This window comes from Triticum urartu, chromosome 4A, assembly GCF_056163025.1.
Source record: "Triticum urartu cultivar PI428250 chromosome 4A, HENAU_Tu73, whole genome shotgun sequence".
Taxonomy (NCBI): Eukaryota; Viridiplantae; Streptophyta; class Magnoliopsida; order Poales; family Poaceae; genus Triticum; species Triticum urartu.
In genome coordinates this window covers 10,177,224-10,200,760 of record NC_141876.1, presented here as the reverse complement: position 1 = coordinate 10,200,760, position 23,537 = coordinate 10,177,224, and the positions used below count along the sequence as shown (strand labels likewise).

Sequence of the window (23,537 nt, the reverse complement as noted above, 5' to 3'; positions counted from 1 at the left end):
ATGGATATTCATCATCATGGAAATTGTTATGAAACAAACCAATTCCAGGTAAAATACGCATGTTCCTGTGGAGATTAGCTAAGCATTCGATACCAACCGAGAACATTAGGGCGCACAAAAAAATGTAAACGACTAGAGCCTGCGCCGGGTGTGGAGCTGCGGATTCCTAGAGACATGTGTTGCTTGAATACACAATGACAAGGTGTGTATGGGATCTTGTGGATGGTGAACTGGCATAGCACCTTTGCAAAACTATGGAACCAAGCGCCAAAATAGTGGTTATTCTCGATGATGGGACACGCTATCACATGATGCGTTTGTCAAGCTATCGGTGACGTTGTGGGCAGTATGATCACATGTTCACAGTCCTGCAGCTACTCATGAATTCATAAAAGAGGTTCATATCGGAGCTTGATATAACTACGTAGAAAGCTGTCTAAGCACCAACTAAAGCAAAGGGCGATTGTAGCAAGACCCAGGGCACCGCTGCAGGGCTTTACAAAAATACATGTCGATGCTAGCATAGCAAGGTCGGGACCGAGAGGACCGGGCGCAACAGTTTGTCATGATGATGCATGTTTATACCTCGGTATATCTTCCCTAGTTGTTCAAGGGGTCACTGATGTTGTCACTTTTGAAGAAAATGGCATGCCAGGAAGAAACATTGTCTCTAGCTAAGGATGTGCTGCTCCAAAATTTCATAATTGCATCAGACTAAAAACAAATTGTGAGGGATATTAATAGCGGTATAACCAGTAGTTATGGTTGCATCATTCGTGAGATCAACTAAAGGGCAACGTTGTTCAACTGTAACTTCATTTATGAAGGTCGTGCATCAAATATTGATGCAGATAGGTTTACCTAAAATTTCAAGTTCTCTTAATCATGGCAGCATATGCGGTTGATTGATCTCCATGATCCAATCTGTGTCCCACTTCGTGTGGAATATGATTCATAAAATTTAGCTTTACCCTAAAAATAGAGAGAATTCCTTATTTGGCCCTTTCTTCAAATATGGTTCCCTATTTGGCCTAGAAAACAAAATCTTCCTTATTTGGACCTTGGCTTAAATTTTGTTCCCTATTTGACACTTTCATACATTTTTCCATCCAGTAGTGTTAACTGGCACGTGCAAAGACAATTTTGCCCTTGACAATAGTTTGTCAACAAAAATGGAAAGAGAGGTAGCGCCGCTCCTGTGTTGCTGGAGGCAGCCATGGGCTCGTGTACGCTGCTGCCATGAGCTCGTGTACACCAGCGGTGCTGGGTTCTACGTCACAGCGCTCGGGCTCCGCGATGTTTGTGAAGGCTTTGGAGTTTTAGCAGTTAGTATAGGGACGGCATACTGGACAGAGAGCAATTAAAATCCTGCATGGACACGTAATGTATACAGAATCGAATACAGCTAGGAGATCCCTGTGATCTGATTGCACACGTGTTTTCGTGCATGTCTCATGCACATTGTTCTTTTTTTTCTGACCCGAAAGAGAAATAAAAACGTCACTTCGAACAGTTCGACTTACAAGTTACATCGACCAGTACAGCCACCAGATCTTCGCCATGCTCATGCTCGTCGGCACGCTCAGGCAGTACATCGCCACGGCCAGAGCCGCCCACGAGTTGCCGTGACGATGTAACGATGATTTAATCGTGTACACATGGGTAGTAACTATTCTTTTTTCTACAACGAGTACTATTTTTTATATATATAGTACTATTTTTTAATTATTGAACTACAACAAAATATATCACTTTTTTTGGGCGAACAAAAAATATCACATTACCTCTGCGTTTGCATGTAAATAGTCAGGTCACATTCTACACAAGGGGTAAAACGGTCTTTCTAGGTCAAACTTAACACCGTTACTTGTCAAAACTAACGGAAATGGCACATAGGGAACAAAATAAAGTTTGAGTGTCAAAAAAGAAAAAAGGATGTTTTTTAGGCCAAAAAAGGAATCAAAATTTAAGAAAGGACCAACTAAGGAATTCTCTCCTAAAAATATGCTGTCTCACACAAAGTGACATTTTATTTGAGTCCGCATAAAGTGACATAGCTGTGTCTGGTGTTGCTTCGTTTCAACTTCACATTATCATTGCAGGAAACACCATTTACATTTTAAGCTCTTGTTTTTTTACTTTATTTAGTTATTTAGTAGACATATTTAAATCCTTTTTACTAGCATTTTTAGTTTATCGTTTACCCAAGACAGTAATAGTATTCGTAGAAGCTCACACAATACTTCACACAACTATGGAACCAAGCAAGCGCCTTGTGTGGAGCTGCGGATCCCTTGAAGACCAGGTAGCACAGTTAAAAATTAGCCCAATAATGGTATAGCCGATCAGGCTAGGAATGACTTTAAGGATTATTAAACTCATAAGCAACGAAAATTAATTAGGGTTATCGAACCGGAATGCGGAATCGGTTCACATATCGGTGTTCTCGGTTGACGACAACCCAAAACCCAGAAAAATTGGAATCGGTGAAAAATAATAGTTAATGAAGAACCCATAAGAAGTTATGTAGTCCCATGACATTATCAAGATATCATAGTGTAATACTCGACAGTAGATCAAAGTAAAGGTTGGACAGGTGCAATGATCTGCACAAGACAAGTACTTCAACTTGTCCGAGAAATGGTATTAAGGAGAAAATATGGTCGGAACCATGATTGCAAAGGACCAAACATAGATACAGGACGAACTTATAACAAGGGGATTATTATCATTTACAAGAAGCTTCGATGAAAAGTTCCACATCGGGTCCATGGGCACGAACGCAAAGGCTCAAGGTCGACTCCCACTTCTTCAATGCATAACCTTTCATTTTACTTCTCGCATTTGATGAGGCTGTAGTGTAGAAATTTTATCTGGGGAAACAACAGAAGAGTATGACTCGCGAAAACTTTCGGGTTCATACCATTTGGGGAAGGCATAGGTTCAACCCATCGGGGCATCTTAGGAGTATATACCACAAATTTCAAGAATAATAACACAAGCTCAATAGTAGAGCATGCTTGAGAAAGCAGAGGATACAATTTACCAAAGGCATTATGTATCCGAGGAAAAGCTCACAGGCTTATTGAATATGAAGGACGCTGTCGGATAAAATGCAACAAAGGATCTGGTGGTCCACAAGGGATCTGATGTGAGCATCGGTACTCAACTAGAGGAAGAAGAATGCAAGGATATCAGATTATAGAAACATCTGACTAACTCATAGCTCAAATACAAAGGAATTATGATTTTCAAAGCGAAGGATCAGAAGCAGACGCTCCGATCAAGGATGGATAAGTTCAATATACTTAGGGGCAAAATCAACAAAAATTTGATTGGTCGAGATCCAGCTCATGTTTAAGACAATGTATGAGACGAAAGGATGAACTCTAGGATCTGATGGAGGATTGCGAGCATTCGCAACATATTGAATCAATGTACCCAAAATGATAGTGACAAAGGCTGCCAATAAGATTACTATACTTATGGGATTAACCATAATGCAAGCAAGCAAGAATTTCAAGAGCAATAGGCTGCTCGGGATTTTCGGAAGATCGAATGATATTTTGAAGTCTTTGGCGAAACACATGAACAACGGGAAATGAGCGGATACTTGATAAGTGCGAGAATTATCCGTAGGGGTATTCAGGTGACAAAGAACAGCAAGGCAGTAAGCTCAAAGGATTCTCGGAGTACCTTGTAATAACAAGATCGACTGGGAATGATTGTATGAGTGGCCAGTGTAAGTAGTTATCCATAAGGATTTATCAGTGGTCGGGAATAGCAAGAGTGGTGGGCACAAAGTCTCGAGAGAATATCGAAGAGTATCTTCGGAATCATCTGGTGAAGTAGGCCATCATCTGGAATGAAGGGGCTCTCCGGGAGAAAGTATTTACGAGAACCTAGAGTTGGAGTTAGCAAAACCATTTAACCCGAGTAGAAGAGAGATTAGAGTCCCAGAGTATAGACGAGAAATAAAAGATCCTAGTATCACCCAATGGCGACGTGGGCCCGTGGGCCACACAGCCATGTTAGTAAAAGTTTTGTAAAGTCTAGACTCGACTTCGGCCAAGGAGTGTGGAAAGGGGATTCCTACAGGCAGTCGGCTCTGATACCAACTTGTGCTAGCCTTCTTAAGGCAAACTTGTTTAACTTATGTCTGTACTCAGATTTTGTTGCTTCCGCTGACTCGTCTATGATCGAGCTCTTGTATTCGAGCCCTCGAGGCCCCTGGCTTGTAATATGATGCTTGTATGACTTATTTTATTTGTAGAGTTGTGTTGTGATATCTTCCCGTGAGTCCTTGATCTTGATCGTACACATTTGCGTGCATGATTAGTGTACGGTCAAATCGGGGGCGTCACAGTGCATATGGGCTCTTGTGGGTGGTGAAGTGGAAGAGCACCTTTGCAAAAGTATGGAACCAAGCGCCAAACATTGGCAATTCTCGATGATGTGACACGCTATCACATCAGGCGTTTGTCAAGCTATCGGTGGCGTTGTGGGCAAGGAGAACAATGATACATGAGGAGGTCTATCATGGTCCTGCGGCTACTCATGAATACATAAAGAGGTTCATATCAGAGCTCGGTATAACTGCATAGAAAGTTGTGAAAGCACCAACTAAAGCAAGGGCGGTAGTAGCAAGACCAAGGGCACCACTGTAGAGTTTTGCAAAAATACATGTCGATGCTAACATATCAAGGTCGGGATTGAGAAGGTCGACCGCAGCAGTTTGCCGTGATGATGCAGGTTTATATCTCGGTAGCTCTTCCCTAGTTGTTCAAGGGGTCACTAATGTTGTCACGCTTGAAGCAATGGCATGCCAGGAAGAAGCATCGTCTCTGGCTAAGGATGTGTTGCTCCAAAATTTCATAATTGCATCGGTCTAAAAACTAATTGTGAGGGATATTGATAGAGGTATAACCAATAGTTATGGCACGGCACATGGTTAATAGGGTCATGCACGGCACGTGGTGCCTAGGGCCGTGCCTGTGTCCAGAGGCTTGGCACACGCCGGCATGGCACGACTCATTTTTTTATAAGCCAATAGACCGAATAATATGTGGGTTGATGGCTAAATGTGCCGATAGGCCGGCCCATTTAATTGTAGTGCCGTGACTGGGCCAGGGAGGCCAGCACACGTGCCGGCCCGGGTAGTTAGTGTGCCTAGCCGGGTCGGGCCGGGCCGGGCGGTGCCAGTCCGGCCCATTTGGTCAGGTTTGTGTCCGGGCGACGAAACCGAAGCTCGGCTTTGGAAATCTGGGGAAGCCGACGAACAATCCGAGGAGCTCCGCCTCCTCTTCTTCTCCCCCACCCCCCGCTGGCGACGGCGACGGAGGCGAGGCGAGGGTGAAAATTTCCCACCAACCGGAGCGCGTGCCTGCCGATGGAGGTCTCAGCCAGGCTCCGCCCGCCGCCCTCGACGACAGCGCCTCTCCACCGCGGCGGAGGGCCCCTGCGACGGCTGCTCCCTTCGGCCCGGCCCGCGTCCCGCGCGGTCTCCGCCAAGGTGCGGCGCCCTCTCCATACCCTCGGTGCTTCCCTCCTCCCCTATCTTGTGGGTTGCGGGGGACGTTAAGCGTGTAGGCCCCAAGCTCCCCTCCCGGTTGCTGCTTCGGGAGGCAGCTGCTTGTGGAGGTGGCTGGAATTCTGACGATTTGGTGCATTCTGTTGAGCTTCTGCTCCCTAATTTTTCACTGATTTCTTAGTGGAAAGGAGGGTGAGGAAGGTAGGCAGGGCTTGTATGTTCCATAGGTTTAGCACTTAGCTAGTAGGAGTATACTCTAAGGAAGGGGGCGATTCTGAATTTGTAGCCTGTGATAATGAGGCCAAGTTACAGAAGTGAGCACGACTGCACGAGTAAGCTTTTACAGTGACCATGGTCGAATTCGAATAGGCTAGGAGTTAGTGCATTCCATCATATGCGCTGCACTTTCCGGAATGGTTAAAATGCCAAGAAAGAACTGCTGCCTTACGTGCTGGCCCTGGTTGCCAAGAAAAATTGGTGCCTATGCAGTTTGCGCCCCTACGAAATGATCTTTGTATGTGTGTGGACAGGATAGAACGAGAATCAATCGAAGCTGTTTTGATACCAAGTTATGAGCATGAGCTATGTGTCTGGTGCTTATTCAAATAACTATGTTTGTTTGTCAATTGGTCGAGCGTTGTCAAATCATATTGACGAAAGCAGGAGCAAGCGTCTGTTCCCTTTAATGATAGAATCTTATGCACATATGCAATACTATGAAATATCAGGGCTATTCTGGTCAGAGTGATAAGTAGGTTGTAGCATTGAAAACAGGACAATGTGGGTGAGTTAGTAACAGAGATAGATCTGGAATTATACAGGTGAAAATGGAATCACGTCTGCTTTTGGGTGTGAGGCAAAAACTAGAATGCCTTGTGAGCATGGCCCATTTCCACCTAGCCAATTTCCTGTTTACGGAAGTTTCTCTTATAGACAAACAAGTGTATCCAGGATGTAAGTATCATTCAGTGGCAACCAACATTAGTTGTTGGTGCGTAAGTATATATAGGATGCAACCTTCTCTTTAAAGGATCTAATATATTATCCGCGGTTTGGAAGTCAATGTGTTGTTATTATGCCAGACTAATCTGTACCCATTTTGTCGTCCTGTACGGTACCGAATACTGCTTAACTTCTTGTCTTCTCCCTACCCAGACCTTGTTACCTGTAATAGTGAGCATTGAAAACACTGGGAGAGCAACAACAACAGCATCCTTTTCTAGATAATTCCACCCAGCTCTGTTGGTTAAATATTCATAGTGAGTGTCCTCCATTCCAGCATCAGTCTATTAACAATCTACTTACTGGAGCCAGGAAGTTGGATTAATAGCTCTCAGCCTCTTACTTCCATATGGGGGTTGATTTTCCTCTTACTTCATTCGTCTCGGTCCTGTTGCATGATGTGGCCTGACTAGCTAAGTGTGTTGATTTCCCACTTACTTCATTCGTCTCTGTTCTGTTGCATGATATGACCTGACTAGCTAAGTGACATCCATTTGATAGTAGCAGTTCATTTGATAGTTGCATTCCTCTTACTTCACTCGTCTTGGTTCTGTTGCATGACGTGGCCTCACTAGCTAAGTGTGTTGATTTTCCTCTACTTCATTCGTATCTGTTCTGTTTTGTGATGTGGCCTGACTAGCTAGTGTGTTGATTTTCCTCTTCATTTGTCCCTGTTCTGTTGTGTGATGCGGCCTGACTAGCTAAGTGACATCCATTTGATAGTAGCAGTTCATGTTAAGATATTTACAAATTTTGTAGCCAATGCAGATCAGGGCAAGTGCAATTAATGACCTGCAAAGAAGCAAGAGTAGCCTGGAAGCACTGTTCTGCTACGACAAAGCTGTTCCAGAGGAGAATATTGGGAAACCAGCTGGTCTAGATTTGGAAAAGAAGGAGGTTGGGAAGAACCCCCCATGCGTGCGCTGCGAAACTAAAGGTGCTGTGCTGTGCGCAACCTGCGCTGGTTCAGGCTTGTACGTCGACTCTATAATGGAGAGCCAAGGAATCATCGTAAAAGTCAGATGCCTAGGTAAACAAGCTTGACATCCATCTCTGATTTCTGCAGTGACCTGTGTGCCGCTATATGGATGATACATGGTTTGTTGCGCGATTGCTGTAGGCTGTGGAGGAACTGGAAGCATTATGTGCTCCACGTGCGGAGGTCGCGGGCACACCTGAATTGTTTGTTGATGTTTTTCACAAACAAGACAATGAAATTCAAGTGTGGAGTAGCATCCTCTTGGTGTGCGTCCATCATCGGCTGGGAACCATCATCTCAGCAGTAATCTGTATGCATTTTTACTGACGATTCATAGTTGAACGATGGTCGGGGTTTCTGACAAGCAAAGATATTCAGAGCATACTGCGAACAATTTCACTGTACTAAAGTTTGATGCTGAGTCGGGTATTGTACCTTGAGTCTACTTGTGGTAGAGTCGTGCGACATTGTTTTGCTTTTGTATCAAAAATTGTTTCAGTTGTGACACTTCACTGATCCCAACTGTTTGACATGCGTGCTCGTTGATGCATATGCTGTCTCTTTTTTTTTTGCTGAATCAGATAAAGCGCTTTATGCAACAGTGAAACAAGAGCAGCAGACACACATCACCTACTTGCTAAGCTGTAGCATCAAGCAAAAACTTTGTGCAAATATGGGTACATTGCCATTGTCTAGGATGAATGATCGCAATTCGACGAGATTCACAAATTAGAATCAACCTCAAGAACCCGACCAAATTGACAAGCTAGAATCTCAAGAACCCAAAGATCACCTGAATAACAGAGAAACCACTCATATGCAAGCAGACATTTGAAAAATCCGCGAATTCGCCGATTCAAAGACAGGCATATCAAAATTTGAAAAGTTCGAATAGCGGATCGAATCGCGCGCATGGTCCTAAATAATACCTACCCTATTATACACTCATGACTCATCAATCAATCAAGAAAGAAAAAGAGCAAAACCCCACCCAATATACTTCCCTTGAGGCTTGGGCCAACCTCTGCTGCAAATCCACATGGACATGGATTTTCTTCCCCCCACACCCCGGCCGAAAACCAAGCAAGGAATAATACTTCACTTTGCTGGGGGTTTGCGTCGCCGTCGCCGACGCCGGGAGAAACACCAGTCGATGGAGAAAAACATCACTTGTCCGCCAAGCCAAGCCATGTCCGATCCTTCTTCCAAGAATCTATTCTTCCCCCTCCTCCTCTTCCTCTCATGGCTCCTGACTATATATGCATCTCCACGGCAAAAGGCGACCGGCATCACTCTCCACCACCACCATCACCGCAAGCATCCGTTCGTTCATCGGGTTTGTTGTTTGGGAGGTCGAGAAGGAGGTGCCGGCAGCAGCCATGGACCGGGCCATCAACCGCACCTACGAGGAGTACACCCCCGTCGTCGAGTGGAGCCACTCCGCCGACGCCAGCTTCGTCAAGATCATCGTCCCAGGCATGCATGCAACTCACATCGTATGGTTAGTCGAGCAAACAATGGCGGGTGTGTGATGGGTGATGGGTTCTTGGCTGCTGCAGGGTTCAAGAGGGAGGAGATCAGGGTGCTGGTGGACAACCACGGCCACCTGCGCACGCGCGGCGAGCGGCCGGTGGAGGGCGGCAGGTGGAGCCGCTTCCAGAAGGACCTGCAGCTCCCCTCCGACTGCAACGTCGACGGCATCCGCGCCAAGTTCGAGAACGAGGCGCTCACCATTACGCTCCCCAAGAAGCACCCTTCGCCCCCGCAGCAGCAGGCCGCGCCGGTGCCCCCGGTGATGCCGATGCCGGCGCCCGCGCCGGCGACCCCCAAGCCCGAGCCCAGGAGGCCCTACGCGGCGCCGTCCCAGAAGCCGCCGCCGGCGCTCCCCGAGCCCGCCAGGCCGGCCGCCACGGCGCCGCCCCCCGTCGTCCCTTCCCAGAATCCCTTCGCTGACCGCAGGCCCTCGCTGGCCCGGAAGCCAGCGGACATTCCCGCGCCGGTAAGGCCCGCGCCACCCGTGCCGGAGCCGGAGTCCCCGAAGAGGCACAACGGAGCCGCTGCCACCGCGAGGCCCGAGCTGCCCGCCTTCCCGAAGCCGACGGGGGAGTGGGTGAGGGAGGAGGCCAAGAAGCCGCAAGAGGAGGCCATGGCGGCCGAGGAGGAGGAGAAGCGGAGGATGGAGAGGGAGGCGAGAGGGAAGATGGAGGAGGACAGGAAGATGGCGGAGGCGGACAAGGAGACGGAGAGGATGATGGACATGGCGCGGCGGAGGAGGGCCGCGCCCGCCAACCGCGGGCTGCTGCTGAACGTGGCCGTGGCGGCGCTGGTGCTCGTCGGGATCACGGTGTACGTGTGGCGCAACCTCAGCGCCGCTGCCTCCGGCGGCGGGGATGCCGGAGCGGGGAGCTACGGCGACGAGATGTGAACTGTGATCGATCGGGCAGCAGGTGCCAGGTGGTGCGAAGTATCTGAAGCGTGAGAGTGAGTGAAAGTTCATACGTGTGGGAAGGTGGTCGCGAATGGAGGCTCTGAAGAAAAATGGAAGTATATATTCCCGCGAAAAAAATGCAAGTATATATGTGTGTGTATCGTGGTTTGTTACAGATTACAGAGACATGGTTGGTTGATCAAACTTGATGAAATAAAATGTTATGCACAAGCCTTTAACTTTCTAGTATAAGTTCTTGATCGCGTCGAGGTTAATTTGTTCTACAAGCATGTATGTGTATGACTTGATAACTCTTTGCGCATGCAGACTGCAAATTTAAACTTTCAGAATAACAAATATATGTGGTATCAAAGTATATTGAATGATGGTTCTAATGGTATTAATTCGGTAATGCAAATGTCAACAATCTTTTGCATAAACTTGACCATACTTTACAAAGTTTGGCTCGATGCAAAGCTAATATGCAAAGTAAATAAAAATGAAGAGAGTACGTTCAATAACACTAGCGTGTATGGGAGAACATTTGCGTACTTGATTAGCTTTTACTGAGAAAGTAGGTGCACATTAGACTTAACATTGAAAATGCTTGTGTAAGTTTGCATCTGTAGAGCAAAAACTAGCAACAAGTAGTGAAGAAAAAAGTGACGTGCATGAAAAAAGAAATCCAGGCGACTAACAAATAGGCAATCCTGTTATTTTCACAAACCTTTGATGATAATCGTAATCCCCATCAATTAGAATGGGATTCACACTAATGTAAAAAGGGAGGAATTCGCATCGCCAAGAAACCTACATGTGCGGGAAGGGGGCCAGGGTCTCGCCGTTGCTCTCGTTGATTCCATGCCTGACTGTGGTGAGTGGTGGTTCAATTCGGCAGATTTGGGACAGAAGTTAGAGGAGCAAGGCGAGCATTTCAGCTCTTTGGGACAGAGGTTCCTCCATTCTTTCTTATGTTCATGTGCTTTCCTCCATCATTTTCTACATGTTGCTGCTTTCTTCTCCATAACTAACAATGGAAAGCTCATTTGGGGTTCAGATCGAGTATTCTAGGATGAAAGGCCTGGACATGACCATGTCGGTGAGTAAGGGTGCCTAGTGGAAGGAGGGTACTTTGCAGTCACCCGACCATATCACCTATTCTCTTCGTTCCTAAACATAAGTATTTTTAGAGATTTCAATAAGGGACTATATACGGAGCAAAATGAGTGAACCTATGCTCTAAAATATGTCTATATACATCCATATGTAGTCCCTTAGCGGAATATCTTAAAAGAGTTATATTTACGAACGGAGGGAGGCAGTAGATGAGTGCCTAGGGACAGCAGGGTCCCGTGCCCAGGGACAGAGCCAGGAATCTTACAAGGAGGGGGGGGGGCAATGAAAGAGAAAAAATGTTGAGGGAGGCTGAACATACAAATTTAGAGCACTTTGAACTAGCAATATATGATTGTTTTCAGGAACAAGTTTGCCATGGCCCTAGCTCGCCCCTCACTGGCTATGCCCCTGCCTGTGCCTCGTTAGCCCGAGTAGGCACTCGAAGGGGATAAGGATTGGTTGTGGGAGATTGATGAGTGCAATGTGTATCAAGTTTTACTTATTGTTTTTGCACCATAGAGCTAGGATTTTCTGAATTTTATCGCGATTGCTTGCCCGCTTTGTCTAAGGACCTCCAGAATTAGGAAATTTGGGGCATTATTTGGGAAAAAATATTTTGGTGGAAAATATGTTGGGATGTCATGGAACCTTCCATAAGGGAAACAACTAAGAAGAAACCTCCCCTTGTTCGGAGGTTCCAAAAGAGAAGATGACCGCCCCAAACCAGTCAACAACTCTACCACCGAAGCTGGCAGAGTTGACATCCTACCACACGATTTGGAGCCGCCGCTTTGGCATACAAACCTAAGAAACAAAAGTTGGCCCCGAGGACATGCACCACACGAGCCAATGAATCTACCATGCACGCAATCAAACCCGACATCAACAACACCGAGGCGCTCTCTGGACTGTCGCTCCGACTCCACATCGGCCCCAAGGCCACGCACATGCCTAGCCAAGATGAAACTACATGATGATACAAGCCACCGATGTCAGATAAAACCGAACCTCCAAGGTGACGCCGCCATGGGGGGGGCGATGGAAATGTTGTCGCCTCCGACCAAAGGTGAAACTCGGGTTTCCACCCGGAAAGCTCAAGATCCAAATGCTGAGGGAGGTGAAGGGGTTCCTTGACGAGGCATCCAAAGAGGGTAACGACAGCCTAGGACGTTGTTGTCGCCTGCATCGACCAGGATTAGTGCTTGGCTTTCACTTGGGACTTGGAATTCACCAAACCCTATGCCATTGCATCATCATGTCAGGCCATCCATCCTAGGCACGATAGGAATGTGTCACATGCAACTCACCACTGCCAATATCCACCGCCATGGCCAGCAGACCACCACAACACCACATTATGCCATGGTTGTCCCCAACCACCCCCAAGCGTGATCGTTGCCGCATTGCCATGTTGATCCACAACATCATGTCGCTGCTACGGACCAACACCCAAAGCCGGCGGAGAAAAAAAGTCAGCGGGATCATCCCGGGGTTGCTTCCCCGGCATCTTTGATCCCAGTGTACTGGAGCACTACCAGCCATCGAGCCACTGTCGGCTGGTCAACACAGGAGCAACCACTCCAAAACAGCACATCAGTGCACCCTATGTCGTAGGACCGCCGCCACCATGGATAATCTACACTTGTGGACTTGACGGAAGGACACTCAGGGCATGTTTGGGACTGCTCCGCACCGTCAAAATCATCTTCATGCCACCAAATCCTCTTCGAAGCAGTTTCATACATGAGTTGCAGCTCCACCAAAAAGGACTTTATCATGTTTGGCTTCCAGCAAGCTTCAACTTCAAAAAATGGGAAATTTGATGAAAAAGATCTATTTGATTGGATGACGTGGGGAGAAACGAAGGGGTATTCACGTACTGGTGTCGGTGGTGGGTAATTTTCCCCAACTCCAGCTTCTAGAGTTTTCGAAGCACCCCCTGAAGAGCTTCACAAAAAACAGGAAGTTGTACCCCATATTATAGTTTCTTCCGAGTGGTATCTCATGGAGCTACCCGTTTGACTTGTGTTTCCTATAGCGGAGCTGTATTTTAGGTAGCGGAGTAGTCCGAAACATGCCCTCATTCTTTATATTGACAAGATTAGAGTAGTTTGTAACAGTGTTTAATCAATGTGTGGGTGTGCTTATCGGTGCGGACCGGCCGAGAATGATTGTGAGAATTTGGTTTAATCTAGAATATATATATAACTACATTTCTTCGTAAATAAAGATGTCCATGGATGAAGGTGAAAATGAAACATGCATGCTTTTGGGTTCGTTTGTATTTTCTTTATCGAAAACATCACTTGTCTCAGGAAAGTGAGTAAAGTTTTTTTTTTTTTGCGGGGTGAAAAGTGAGTGAAGTTGCTACTGAAATGTGTGAATGTTGTGACATAATAAATTGTTTCTCTCAACTATCTTATAATCTCTTTAATCTTCAATGTGTGCATGACTCTGAAACTTCTTACAGCACCTTCTTTTATCTACGCTATCAATAAATTTATCAACTCTGCTGCGTGGTAACAACCTGGCTGACTGGTGCGCTTCTATTAACAAATTTACCTGCATCCTTGCTCTCCCTGCATCGAATGAGTGCATATGCGTTGCACCTTGCGACCAAAGCAAAACATCCGAGAGCAGCGCAAGCAAAGGAAGGAGTTGCCTAGCGACAACCATCACGGCCGCATAGTTATATCGTGTCATCTTCCATATAATGCACCCCTAACCAATCCTTGTCGCTGAAAGATCCGAGAGCAGTAGCGTCCCTGTACGTCTATCATCAACAGTTTGGCCATGCAGGCCGCCGCCGCCTCGGCGCCGGCGCTGCGCCACCGCGTGTACACGGCCGTCGAGCCCCGGTGCGAGTGGGCGCGCGCGGCCGACGCCGACACCCTCGTCGTCGACGTCTCAGGTGCGCGTCTCACCGCGTCTTCCTTCACTGCTGCTGCGTTGTGGGCCCGTGACTTGCGTGTCTTCTGAAGATGTCTGTCTTGCCTTGGTCGCAGGGTTCATGAAGGAGGAGCTCAAGGTGCTCTACAACACCAGCCGGAAGCTCAAGGTGGCCGGCGAGCGCCCCGTCGGCGACGGCCGCGGCGCGCGATGGGCGAAGTTTCTCAAGTCGTTCCCGGTGCCTAGGAGCGTCCGTGCCGGCGGCATCAGGGCCGTGATGGACAAGGACCAGGCCGTGCTCTACGTCATCCTGCCCAAGGGATCACCACTATCACCACACCCAGGTCCGCCACCGCCGCCACCACCGTCGTCCATGGCCACGCAGAAGGAGCAGCAGCCTGGAGGCGCTCTGCCCCCGCCTCACGGAGAGCGGAAAGGCGATGGCTCGTCGGGCAGCAGCAGCAATGGCAGCTTCTGGAGCGCACAAGAGGACGCAGAGAAGAACAAGGCTGAAGAGAAGAATAATATGGTGCCTAAGGAGACCAGGATTCAGATACAGGAGGAGGAGGAGATTGCCACACCAGATGCACCAAGAACCGATGGTGGTGATGATGACAAGAGGTGGTGGGAGAAGCTCACGCCTCTGCATGCTGTTGGCTTCATTGTTATCGTCCTTGCGGTGGTAGGGGTTGGTGCACTGTACGCAACGCTGCTACTCTGAATCATGTGTAAAAGACTACAATTTCTGTACCCTGCCTGCCTAACTGTCATCTGAGAACAGATTCACAAATAAGCAGACAACTTGTGGAAATCAAGGAGGAACTGAGAGATGCACAACAATTTTCAACTCCCTTTATAACCGCAACGAGACACAAGCTCAAGACCGCACAGCCACCAAACATAGATACAACATGTCAACACATAACAGTTTACCGTAGCAAGACTAGCCTAGCGGAACACCGGCGGTACGATAAAGAATCGGATTATTCGAAACAAATGTGGATCATTTGGCGCTCTGTCCCCACAAAACAATAGGCAGTAGTATCAGGCTGCTCGCTTCCGTGGCTCCTCACTTTGTGCTGGCGAGCTGGGTGCGGATGAGCTTGGCCGCAGCAACCATGTTGGTCAGGGCGGGCTTCACCTCCGTGTACTTGCGGGTCTTGAGGCCGCAGTCAGGGTTCACCCACAGGATGTTGGTGTCGAGCACCGCGAGCATCTTGTTGACGCGGTCGGCAATCTCCTCCGTGGAAGGGATCCTGGGGGAGTGGATGTCGTAGACGCCTGGGCCAATGCCGGCTCCGTAGGTCACGCCCTCACGGAAGACCGACAGGAGCTTCTCGTCGGAGCGGGAGTTCTCAATGGTGATGACGTCGGCGTCCATGTTGATGATGGAGTGGATGATATCGTTGAAGTTGGAGTAGCACATGTGAGTGTGAATCTGCCCAGGAAACAAAAAGTCTCGTAAGGGATGGATGATGATGGTAACAAAGATTTTCTGAATACCTTCATGGCATTCCAAGTAGATTACCTGAGTGGTATCTTGCACACCGCAGTTGGTGATTCTGAATGAGTGGACAGCCCAGTCCAAGTAGAAAGCATGCTCCGACTTGCGAAGTGGCAGACCCTCTCTTAGAGCAGCCTCATCGATCTGGATCACCTGTAGATGACCGAAGCGTATTTGTTACACATGCCACGCGGACATAGTAATGATATGGTAACAAGACAGCTAAAGCTTATATACAAACCTGAATACCACCAGCTTCGAGATCCTCAACCTCCTTTTTAATGGCAAGAGCAATCTGGTAGCATGTCTCAAACCTGTATACCAAGAAGTGGCGTACCGATTAGTAGCAGTTAAAACAGCTCCACGTGAAGGCCGTCAAATCAAAACAGCTGTAAGAAGCTAGGGAGCAGTATCAACCTTGGTTGGTCGTTCCTCACAAATGACCAGTTGAGGATTGTGACAGGGCCAGTCAACATTCCCTTCATTGGGCGAGGGGTCATGTCCTGAGCCATCTTGGACCAGAAGACTGTCATGGGGTTGGGGCGGCTGACATCACCATAGATGATCGGTGGCTTCACGCAACGTGATCCATAGGATTGCACCCATCCATTGGCAGTAAATGCAAAACCAGATAATTGCTCGCCAAAGTACTCAACCATGTCATTTCTCTGAAACGTACATAGAAATTTGTCAAAAAATGTACATACACTAAGTTGCCAGAGAACAAATACGATGTGCTTAAGCAAAATCCTATTTCAAAGATCCATAAACAGATATAGCTTCATTTCAAAACGTCCAAACATCTTGCAAATGAGTCTGCAATAAACAATATTAATTAGCGTCGCTCACCTCAGGCTCTCCATGGACGAGCACATCGATGTCAAGCTCCTCTTGGATCTTGACAACCTTGCTAATTTCTTCCTTGATAGCACTGACATACTCCTCCTCAGAGATCCTGCAGTGACACAAATATTCAATAAAAATGCAGGAAATATTACAAGAAAGGTCTACTCAGAGATCCTGCAGTGACACAAATTTTCAATTAAAATCACAGGAAATATCACATGAAAGAGTCCATCTAGAGGCACTCACTTCTTCGCCTTGTACTCACGGCGGACCCTCCTGAGGTCCATTGTCTGAGGGAATGAACCGATTGTTGTAGTTGGGAGGATAGGAAGGTTGAGCTTCTTCTGCTGAGCGTCCAGTCTAGCAGAAACAGGGGTAGCACGGCGGTGGTCAGAGCCCTTCAAAGCAGCCGCCTGTAAGAAATGTACTTCCTGTTAATAATTGGCATGTGCGAACTCTTAATGTGTGTGTATATGACCAAACTTCAGTGAACTTACAGCCTTCTGAACCTCCTCGTTGTTCACTCTGGGTGACGACCTCCTTGAGGCCTGAGCAGCGGCATTGGCGGCAAAGTAGGCCTGTATTTGACAATATTCAACATTAAATGTCAGTAAAGGTAGTTAGGAGTTGCAATTAAAGTGGTGCAAGGAAGCATCAGGCTATAATGAGAGAGAGAAAAGAAAGAATGGCATACCTCATCCTTGAGACCAGCCAAAGCCTTGCCAAGTGCATTCACCTCAACCACCTTTTGGGCAGCAAATGCGAGCCATGACTTGATCTCACTGTCAAGCTTAGTCTCGTTCACAAGATCAACAGCAGTGTGCATCAGAGAGCAGGAAGTGGACACCACAAGCTTGTCTGCAAGAAAGTATTCACAATTGCTTTAATACAGAAAGCAATGACAATGGATAACAGATACCACCTCTGAGTCACACTGTAGGTCGTTTTAGAATATGTATTAATGGAACATTTTAAGGTTTGATCACAGCTATCAGTATAGAACAAATACCAACATCAATATCATGAGATATATGTTTATAATCAATACTTGGTTTTATTTGAAGCAACATATTTTCATAGGAACTGATGGTCAAAGTTACACCTAAAGAACTGTCAATGTTGAAAACGTCCTAAACTGTGACCTGGAGATGGTAAATAATAAATATATTGTTTACTGCTTACCCTTGCCAACAACAGCCTCAAGAGACTGGAGAGTGCTGAGAGATGCAGCAAGATCATCAGCCCAGATGTTCCTTCCATCTACAACACCAGCAAATAAGTACTTCCCAGATGGGATACCAGCGCTCTTGATAAGTTCAAGTGTCTTAGTTCCACGAACAAGATCAAAACCATAGGCAGTCACGCCACTCAATGATGTGAGGGTCCTGTGGTTACAAAAGAATTAGTTGCTGTTTTACTGTTTTAATAGAACAACTTGAAACACACAAACGGCTGAGTAGAATTGATTAGCACTGGAGAAACGTACTTGTAAGATTCAGCAGGAACATCGGCAAAGTATGTCTCAATAAGCACATTCAATCCAGAGAGGGACGATTCGAGTTCAGCATATGCTGAAGAGAACGCGGCCAATTCGTGAGCAGCAAGGTCCTTAACAAGGGTGGGCTCATCAAACTGAATCCATGAAGCACCAGCTGCCTTCAGCTCAGCCACAACTTCCCTGCAATTTATATAACAAATGACATTATCAACTGAAGATTCAAGTTAAAAGAAAAGGAGTTGGTTGTGTCAGCCGATGCTTACTTGTAGATGGGAAGAATGCTATCAAGAAGTGAAAGAAGAGAGAATGATTTCTCCACACCCTTCGCTGCCTTGGAGAGCAGCAAGTATGAGACAGGTCCAACAAGCACTGGAACAGTGTCAACCCCGAGCTGCATGGAAGAACATGTAAGCATGCAGGCATCATTTTGTGAAGACAAATAGCATGGCAAATGAATTTCTATATTCAGGTCCTTGAAATGAATTTCTATATTCAGTTAGGTATGCAAATGGTAATGCATTATTCTGTGGACGACAGAAAAAAATATGCTTGTTCCAGAACTATAAATTTCAACTCCAGGTATAGGTTACAAAATCAACTAGTCAGCGTTTTGCAGTATTGGATTGCTAAGATATTGGGTCTCATCCAGATGTGGTTAAAGGCTCTACTTTAACCAAAAAACATGTAACTAGCAAAGCAAGACATAAAAACTAGCACTGTGGGATCAGATTTAGATAGCTAGCACAAAATAGTACTAGTAGAGGTCAGAAGATATTTTTTACTACCAAATCATGTGCAAGGAAACTACTATGAAAAGGAGGCTGAGACAATGCTGTGGGTGAAGGAACATACCGCCTTTGCCTCCTTGTATTCAGAGACAGCCTTGTGTGAAGCATATGAGAACTTGGTTGCAGGGCTCAATTCAGGTACAATGAAGTGGCTGCAAGAGAGTAACAAAGCCAGTAAGCAAAATTGTATGACCAATGCCCTCAAAAAATTTCACCTCTGATCACCATTAAAGAGATGCAGATTGACTTACTAGTTGGTGTCAAACCACTTGGTCATCTCCATAGCAGGGACAGTGGCATTGCCCCTGGCCATTGAGAAGTAGGTGCTGTGACCAATCTCTCCGCCAGTCCATGAGTAGCGGTCCGGGACGGCACCAAGCATGGCCGTTGTGTCAAGCACCTGGTCATAGTATGAGAAGGTGTTGCTGGGAATGTACTTAATCCCAGCCTCTGACATCTGCTTCCAGATGCTGGCCCTGAGGTCGGCGGCAACCTTCTCCAAATCCTCAGCGCTGCTCTTGCCATCCCAGAAAGACTCCAACGCAAACTTGAGCTCCCTCTTGGGGCCCATGCGAGGGTATCCAACAATGTGGGACGCCATCTTTCTACACCATCAAAAAATTAAAATCAGTTAATCTGCAGGAACATTGGTTGGTAAGGAACTTTACAAAATACTTTGCACATATAGCAAAATATATATTTCTTCAACCTAACAGACGGGGATCCAAAATAAAAATCCAATTAATGCACATACAGCAATATATATATATATATATATATAAAAGCTAACAGGCAAGGGATCCAAAATTATCACAGCATAGTTTTCCAAACCAAATCAGTACTCGATCTTCTTCGTGCTTTCCATGTACACAATTTTTTTAATTATTACTGTGGCATGGGCTCCTTCAGTAAGAATTAAGAAGCTTAAGAAATACCTTTGGCTAAGCCAGGATGTTTCTTTATACTGGGAATGTTTAGCCGTGCCATGAAGGCAGGCAACACGCACTAAAGGCCTCCATTTAGGATCCAGCCAACTCCCATGGTGTGGGTACAGGACAGCTAAAATCAGCCGGAAAGAAAGCAGGGTCCCTCTCAGGCATGAAAGCATCATCATATACTACTACAAACAACATAACATTCAGGGGAACGGATGTCTGGGATCAAAACGTCTTAGGACGAGGAGGACATGCAGAGTTCAAGTTAAACACAGGATTTATATGTGAAATAAAATAGTAACAACGCTGATCAGAAAATGTCCTGGTACTACGGATATGCATAATTGGACAGAACTGGAGGCAAATTAAATTGGCCGACGGGTTAGAACGGCCGAGGAAACAAATTGATCATTAGAAATGATAATAACAATCAGCACATAAAACCAGCACTCACTCCCTGACAGTCGCTCTACAGATACAGTACACAGCCAATGCAATCTCAGATCGTAACTAGGAGGCACAGCAGATCTGATGCCAGGAACCTAACCACCGCAACGACCTCAGATCCACCGAGGGCGCGGCCGAGAGGCTCGGATCTGACACCGAGCAGCCACCGCCATGCAGGTGGCGGATCCGGGTGGCCGGGGCGGCCGCGCCCAACCGAAATTCAGTTCGGGTTTAAGCCCGAACCTCATCAGAAAACCAAACGCCCGATGCCGCTGGCGGGGCGGGGAGGCATCGGGGACGCGACGAGCTTACACTACGGCGCGGCGCGGCACGACGGCGTCAGGCGGACGGCGCGGGGGATTTCGCGGCCGCGCTTGCGCGCGCGCGCGAGCATTGGGTCGGACGCATGCGGGAGGGAAGGGGAGGGGAGGGGGGGCGGCGGCGAGGCGGCTTACCCTTGGAGGAGTCGCGGAGCGGCGCCGGAGATGGGGAGGAAGACGATAGGGGGAGAGGAGGAGGATGGCGGTGGGCACGGGGAATTGGGGGGTTTGGGGGGGTTTATTTATAATGTGTAAGCAGGGGGGGGGGGGGGGGGGGGGGTAGGTACGGTGCATACGTTGGGATCTGGTGAGAGAGGTGAGATCCCTCTCAACTAATCTCTGTTAGTGTACTAACATGTTGTTGTTGAGTGATTCAAAGTTGTTACTACTAGCAAAGGCACTGCCCATCCATCAAAACTTCTAATTTATTTTATTTTTTCTAGGGACGCATGTCTGTCGTCGGTTGATTTTTTGGGCCGCGCGATATTCAGATCCGACGGCCTCAGCCTCTAGCTTGTTTCAGATATTTCATCTTCGACATGCATGCCTTCGCCGCCCCCCTCCGTCGCGCTGCTCCGCTCCGACCACCCCTCTAAACCCCGACACGATCTCTGCCGCCGGCGACCCCCCTCCTCTCTCGTGCGGCATCTAAACACGTCAACCTCTAACTTTCCTCCATCGACGATATCGTGGCCGCGTCATCCCCTGATGAATCGACTAACGGAATCAGATTTTCAGACACCCTATGAAGCGATCTCTGTCACATCGAGATTCCTATTGGTCACATTGCCGTCAAAACCTCCTAACTTTAGCAGCTTGCTCTGCTCCAGTTTGAGAAAGAAAAAAAATACGTCGAGAGCACACGTGAAGCACCGCTGCAACACGTGAAGGTCCGTTGCACGACGTGAATCAAACGGAGATGCGTGCGAGCTGCTAACTGGAATATTCGCCACATTTGGTGGGCATGCATGTAAGGAGATTCCTAAGCCAGCGTCAGTGGCAGTGCCACTAGTTTGCCACGTCCTCATTTCTGCGAGGAAATGAAGCAAGCTTTGGTCACATGTGCAACATACGCAAACACAACAATCTTCACAAACATACTTTCGTCACAGGTCAAGTGGATATTTACTATCTAGCATGTACACAAACAATTTTTGGTATTTTTTTTAACACAGTACAATCGGCATGTACACGAGCATACATTCACCACTATGAACGCACGCACGCACTCACACCCTACCCATATCAGCACCTACGATAGACTAAGCCGACACATCATCTTGAGATTAACGAAGTCGTCACATGTATACGTCATCGTAGTCGAGGAACATCTTCTCTCACTGAACGCACATCGCCGGAAGACCTAAAACAAATCCAGAAAAGTGCGAGCATCAATGTCAAGTTTAGGACTTGAACTCTGGTGTGCTGGGGATACCGCCGTCCTCCTCACGATATTTGGTATCTTTTGCCTTGTTTGACACTGGCTTAGACTTCCATAAAAAAAACTTCAAACAATACAACTCAACAATTCAAAGTTTTCCCTTTTGAGAAGGGAAAGAGCTAGCAGGACTCAACCGACGGATCGTTCGTCGCACGTCTATTGCGTCCCCAGAGTGACGTGTGTCCCCCCGTGGGGCGCACCACCGTACGTTATCTCCATGCAAGAGCTCTCGTCTAGTCGTTTCTTCTTGCCACGTTCCCTCTTTTCTCGGATTACATCGATGATGCAAGTTCACGGTTGCGTGCTACCACCGGACACCATGGCTACAAATCATTACAGCCACCACGTTGCGAGCTCCACCGAAAAAACACCCTTGCAGCAAACACCGATGGTGCAAACTAGGCGAGGCGGGACCGCTTCAAAGCGCGCCTCCCAATCTCAGAAACAAAGGCCATGTCGCAATGAGTCATGACCGCTTCAGAGCGCGCCTCCCAATCTCAGAAACAAAGGCCGTGTTGCAATGAGTCGCGACCGCTTCAGAGTGCAGCTGCAACAAGGCTTGTGCTGCAATGAGGGACGGTGAGCAGCGGCAGATCTAGGGCGGGGGGGGGAGGGGGGGGGGCATGGCCCCGCAAACAATCTGCTGAACTTTTTTTTGCTAGTGCATTCACATGTAAATTTAATATTTTATTAACCATCTGTAATGTGTTTTGACAATAAAAGCTACTACTCTTTGTAAAGTTACCCCCACATTGGTCAAATTATAGATCCGCCACCGAATGTGAGCGTCATGGACCGGACAGTTTGCGGCGGGCCATTTCTTTCTTTTTTTTTTGAAAAGATAAGCCGGCCGACACGTACAGCACGCCTAACAAAACTAGTATTCAAAGTTACAATAGGTACAAACTGCTTTTTTCTCTTTTTCCGAAGCAGAGTTCTACTGTTCCCTCGCGGGAGCATTTGTGCCCGAGCGGCGGTGAACGAAGTTGAAGTCGAGTGCGAATGAAATCGTCCGTGCAACAATTCTAAATAGGGAGTACCTAGAACTCATCTAGATGAGATATAATTTGGTCTCATTCACTTGGAAAACAAGAACATATAACATCTACGTCAGCACACACGCATCTTATAGCATCTTATAGCATCACATTCAATGGCTATAAAAGATGAATGAGACCAAATTATATCTCATCTAGATGAGTTCTAGCAAAACTGTTCTAAATAGGAGTAGTAGATTGCATCCGGGCAGGAGTGCGGAATGGTGGTGTGGTGGGTGGATTAAAGTAGCGATTTCCATGGTGATGGAATCCCTGCATGTGGAATCCTGATTGGAGGACAAGGACATTCCAAGTGGCAACCGGACAGCAACCGAGGTGTGCGTGCGCCCCCAGCTAGAGCAGCAGGTGCTGTAGCGAAACTCATTGCAAAAGAGGGTAAATCGGCAAACTAATAAAACCTTAATCAAAACTATTCAACTAGCGTAAAAATAAAAAAACCTTCAATGAAAGAGTTTATTTTTTTTTGCAAAATTTCTGTAAATTTGAAGTTGAACTTAATTAACGACCTGAGCAGTGCTACACACACGATAATGTTGGCACGATTCATGCACGACAACAGATATCTGTCCGTCCATGCATGTAGCAGAGCCCAGCAGACGGTTTGATCCCGCATCGTTCATCTGTCGTGCATACTTTTGTCGTCCGCTCAGCAGTTCCGACACCACCCCCAGGCCCGCTGAGCCAAGTGGAGCAACTCCTTGTGTCCATGCCTCTTCTCCCTCTAAAAAAAAGCTCCTTGTGTGTGGCTCACTCACC

At 47.1% G+C, this 23,537-nt stretch overlaps 4 protein-coding genes across 5 annotated transcripts; 3 read left to right on the top strand and 1 right to left on the bottom strand.

Annotated features, from left to right (window-relative positions):
• Positions 1–5,239: 5,239 nt before the first annotated feature.
• LOC125550198 (DnaJ/Hsp40 cysteine-rich domain superfamily protein) lies at positions 5,240–8,023 on the top strand. 2 transcript variants are annotated; one of them, XM_048713139.2, is made up of 3 exons: positions 5,240–5,512; positions 7,292–7,562; positions 7,653–8,023. In XM_048713139.2, exons 1-3 carry the CDS (start codon positions 5,390–5,392, stop codon positions 7,709–7,711), a joined length of 453 nt encoding a protein of 150 aa, XP_048569096.1. In that variant the 5' UTR covers positions 5,240–5,389; the 3' UTR covers positions 7,712–8,023. The 2 variants fall into 2 exon arrangements, with proteins under 2 accessions (XP_048569096.1, XP_048569097.1); XM_048713140.2 differs by having other exon boundaries at positions 5,243–5,512; positions 7,301–7,562.
• Positions 8,024–8,781: 758 nt separating this feature from the next.
• Positions 8,782–10,185, top strand: LOC125553374 (uncharacterized). The gene is made up of 2 exons (XM_048717165.2): positions 8,782–8,987; positions 9,071–10,185. The coding sequence occupies exons 1-2, from the start codon at positions 8,891–8,893 to the stop codon at positions 9,934–9,936; spliced, it is 963 nt and encodes a 320-aa protein (XP_048573122.1). The 5' UTR covers positions 8,782–8,890; the 3' UTR covers positions 9,937–10,185.
• A 3,332-nt stretch (positions 10,186–13,517) lies between these two features.
• On the top strand, positions 13,518–14,754 carry LOC125550200 (uncharacterized). Its single transcript, XM_048713142.2, has 2 exons — positions 13,518–13,966; positions 14,061–14,754. Exons 1-2 carry the CDS (start codon positions 13,849–13,851, stop codon positions 14,663–14,665), a joined length of 723 nt encoding a protein of 240 aa, XP_048569099.2. The 5' UTR covers positions 13,518–13,848; the 3' UTR covers positions 14,666–14,754.
• A 20-nt stretch (positions 14,755–14,774) lies between these two features.
• On the bottom strand, positions 14,775–20,539 carry LOC125550199 (5-methyltetrahydropteroyltriglutamate--homocysteine methyltransferase 1). The gene is made up of 14 exons (XM_048713141.2): positions 20,418–20,539; positions 18,832–19,185; positions 18,645–18,732; positions 18,056–18,183; positions 17,781–17,972; positions 17,477–17,679; positions 16,989–17,152; positions 16,792–16,872; positions 16,541–16,707; positions 16,298–16,403; positions 15,866–16,116; positions 15,690–15,762; positions 15,473–15,601; positions 14,775–15,382 (listed from the first exon to the last, which is right to left on the bottom strand). The coding sequence occupies exons 2-14, from the start codon at positions 19,179–19,181 to the stop codon at positions 15,014–15,016; spliced, it is 2,301 nt and encodes a 766-aa protein (XP_048569098.2). The 5' UTR covers positions 19,182–19,185; positions 20,418–20,539; the 3' UTR covers positions 14,775–15,013.
• Between the last annotated feature and the right edge of the window lie 2,998 nt (positions 20,540–23,537).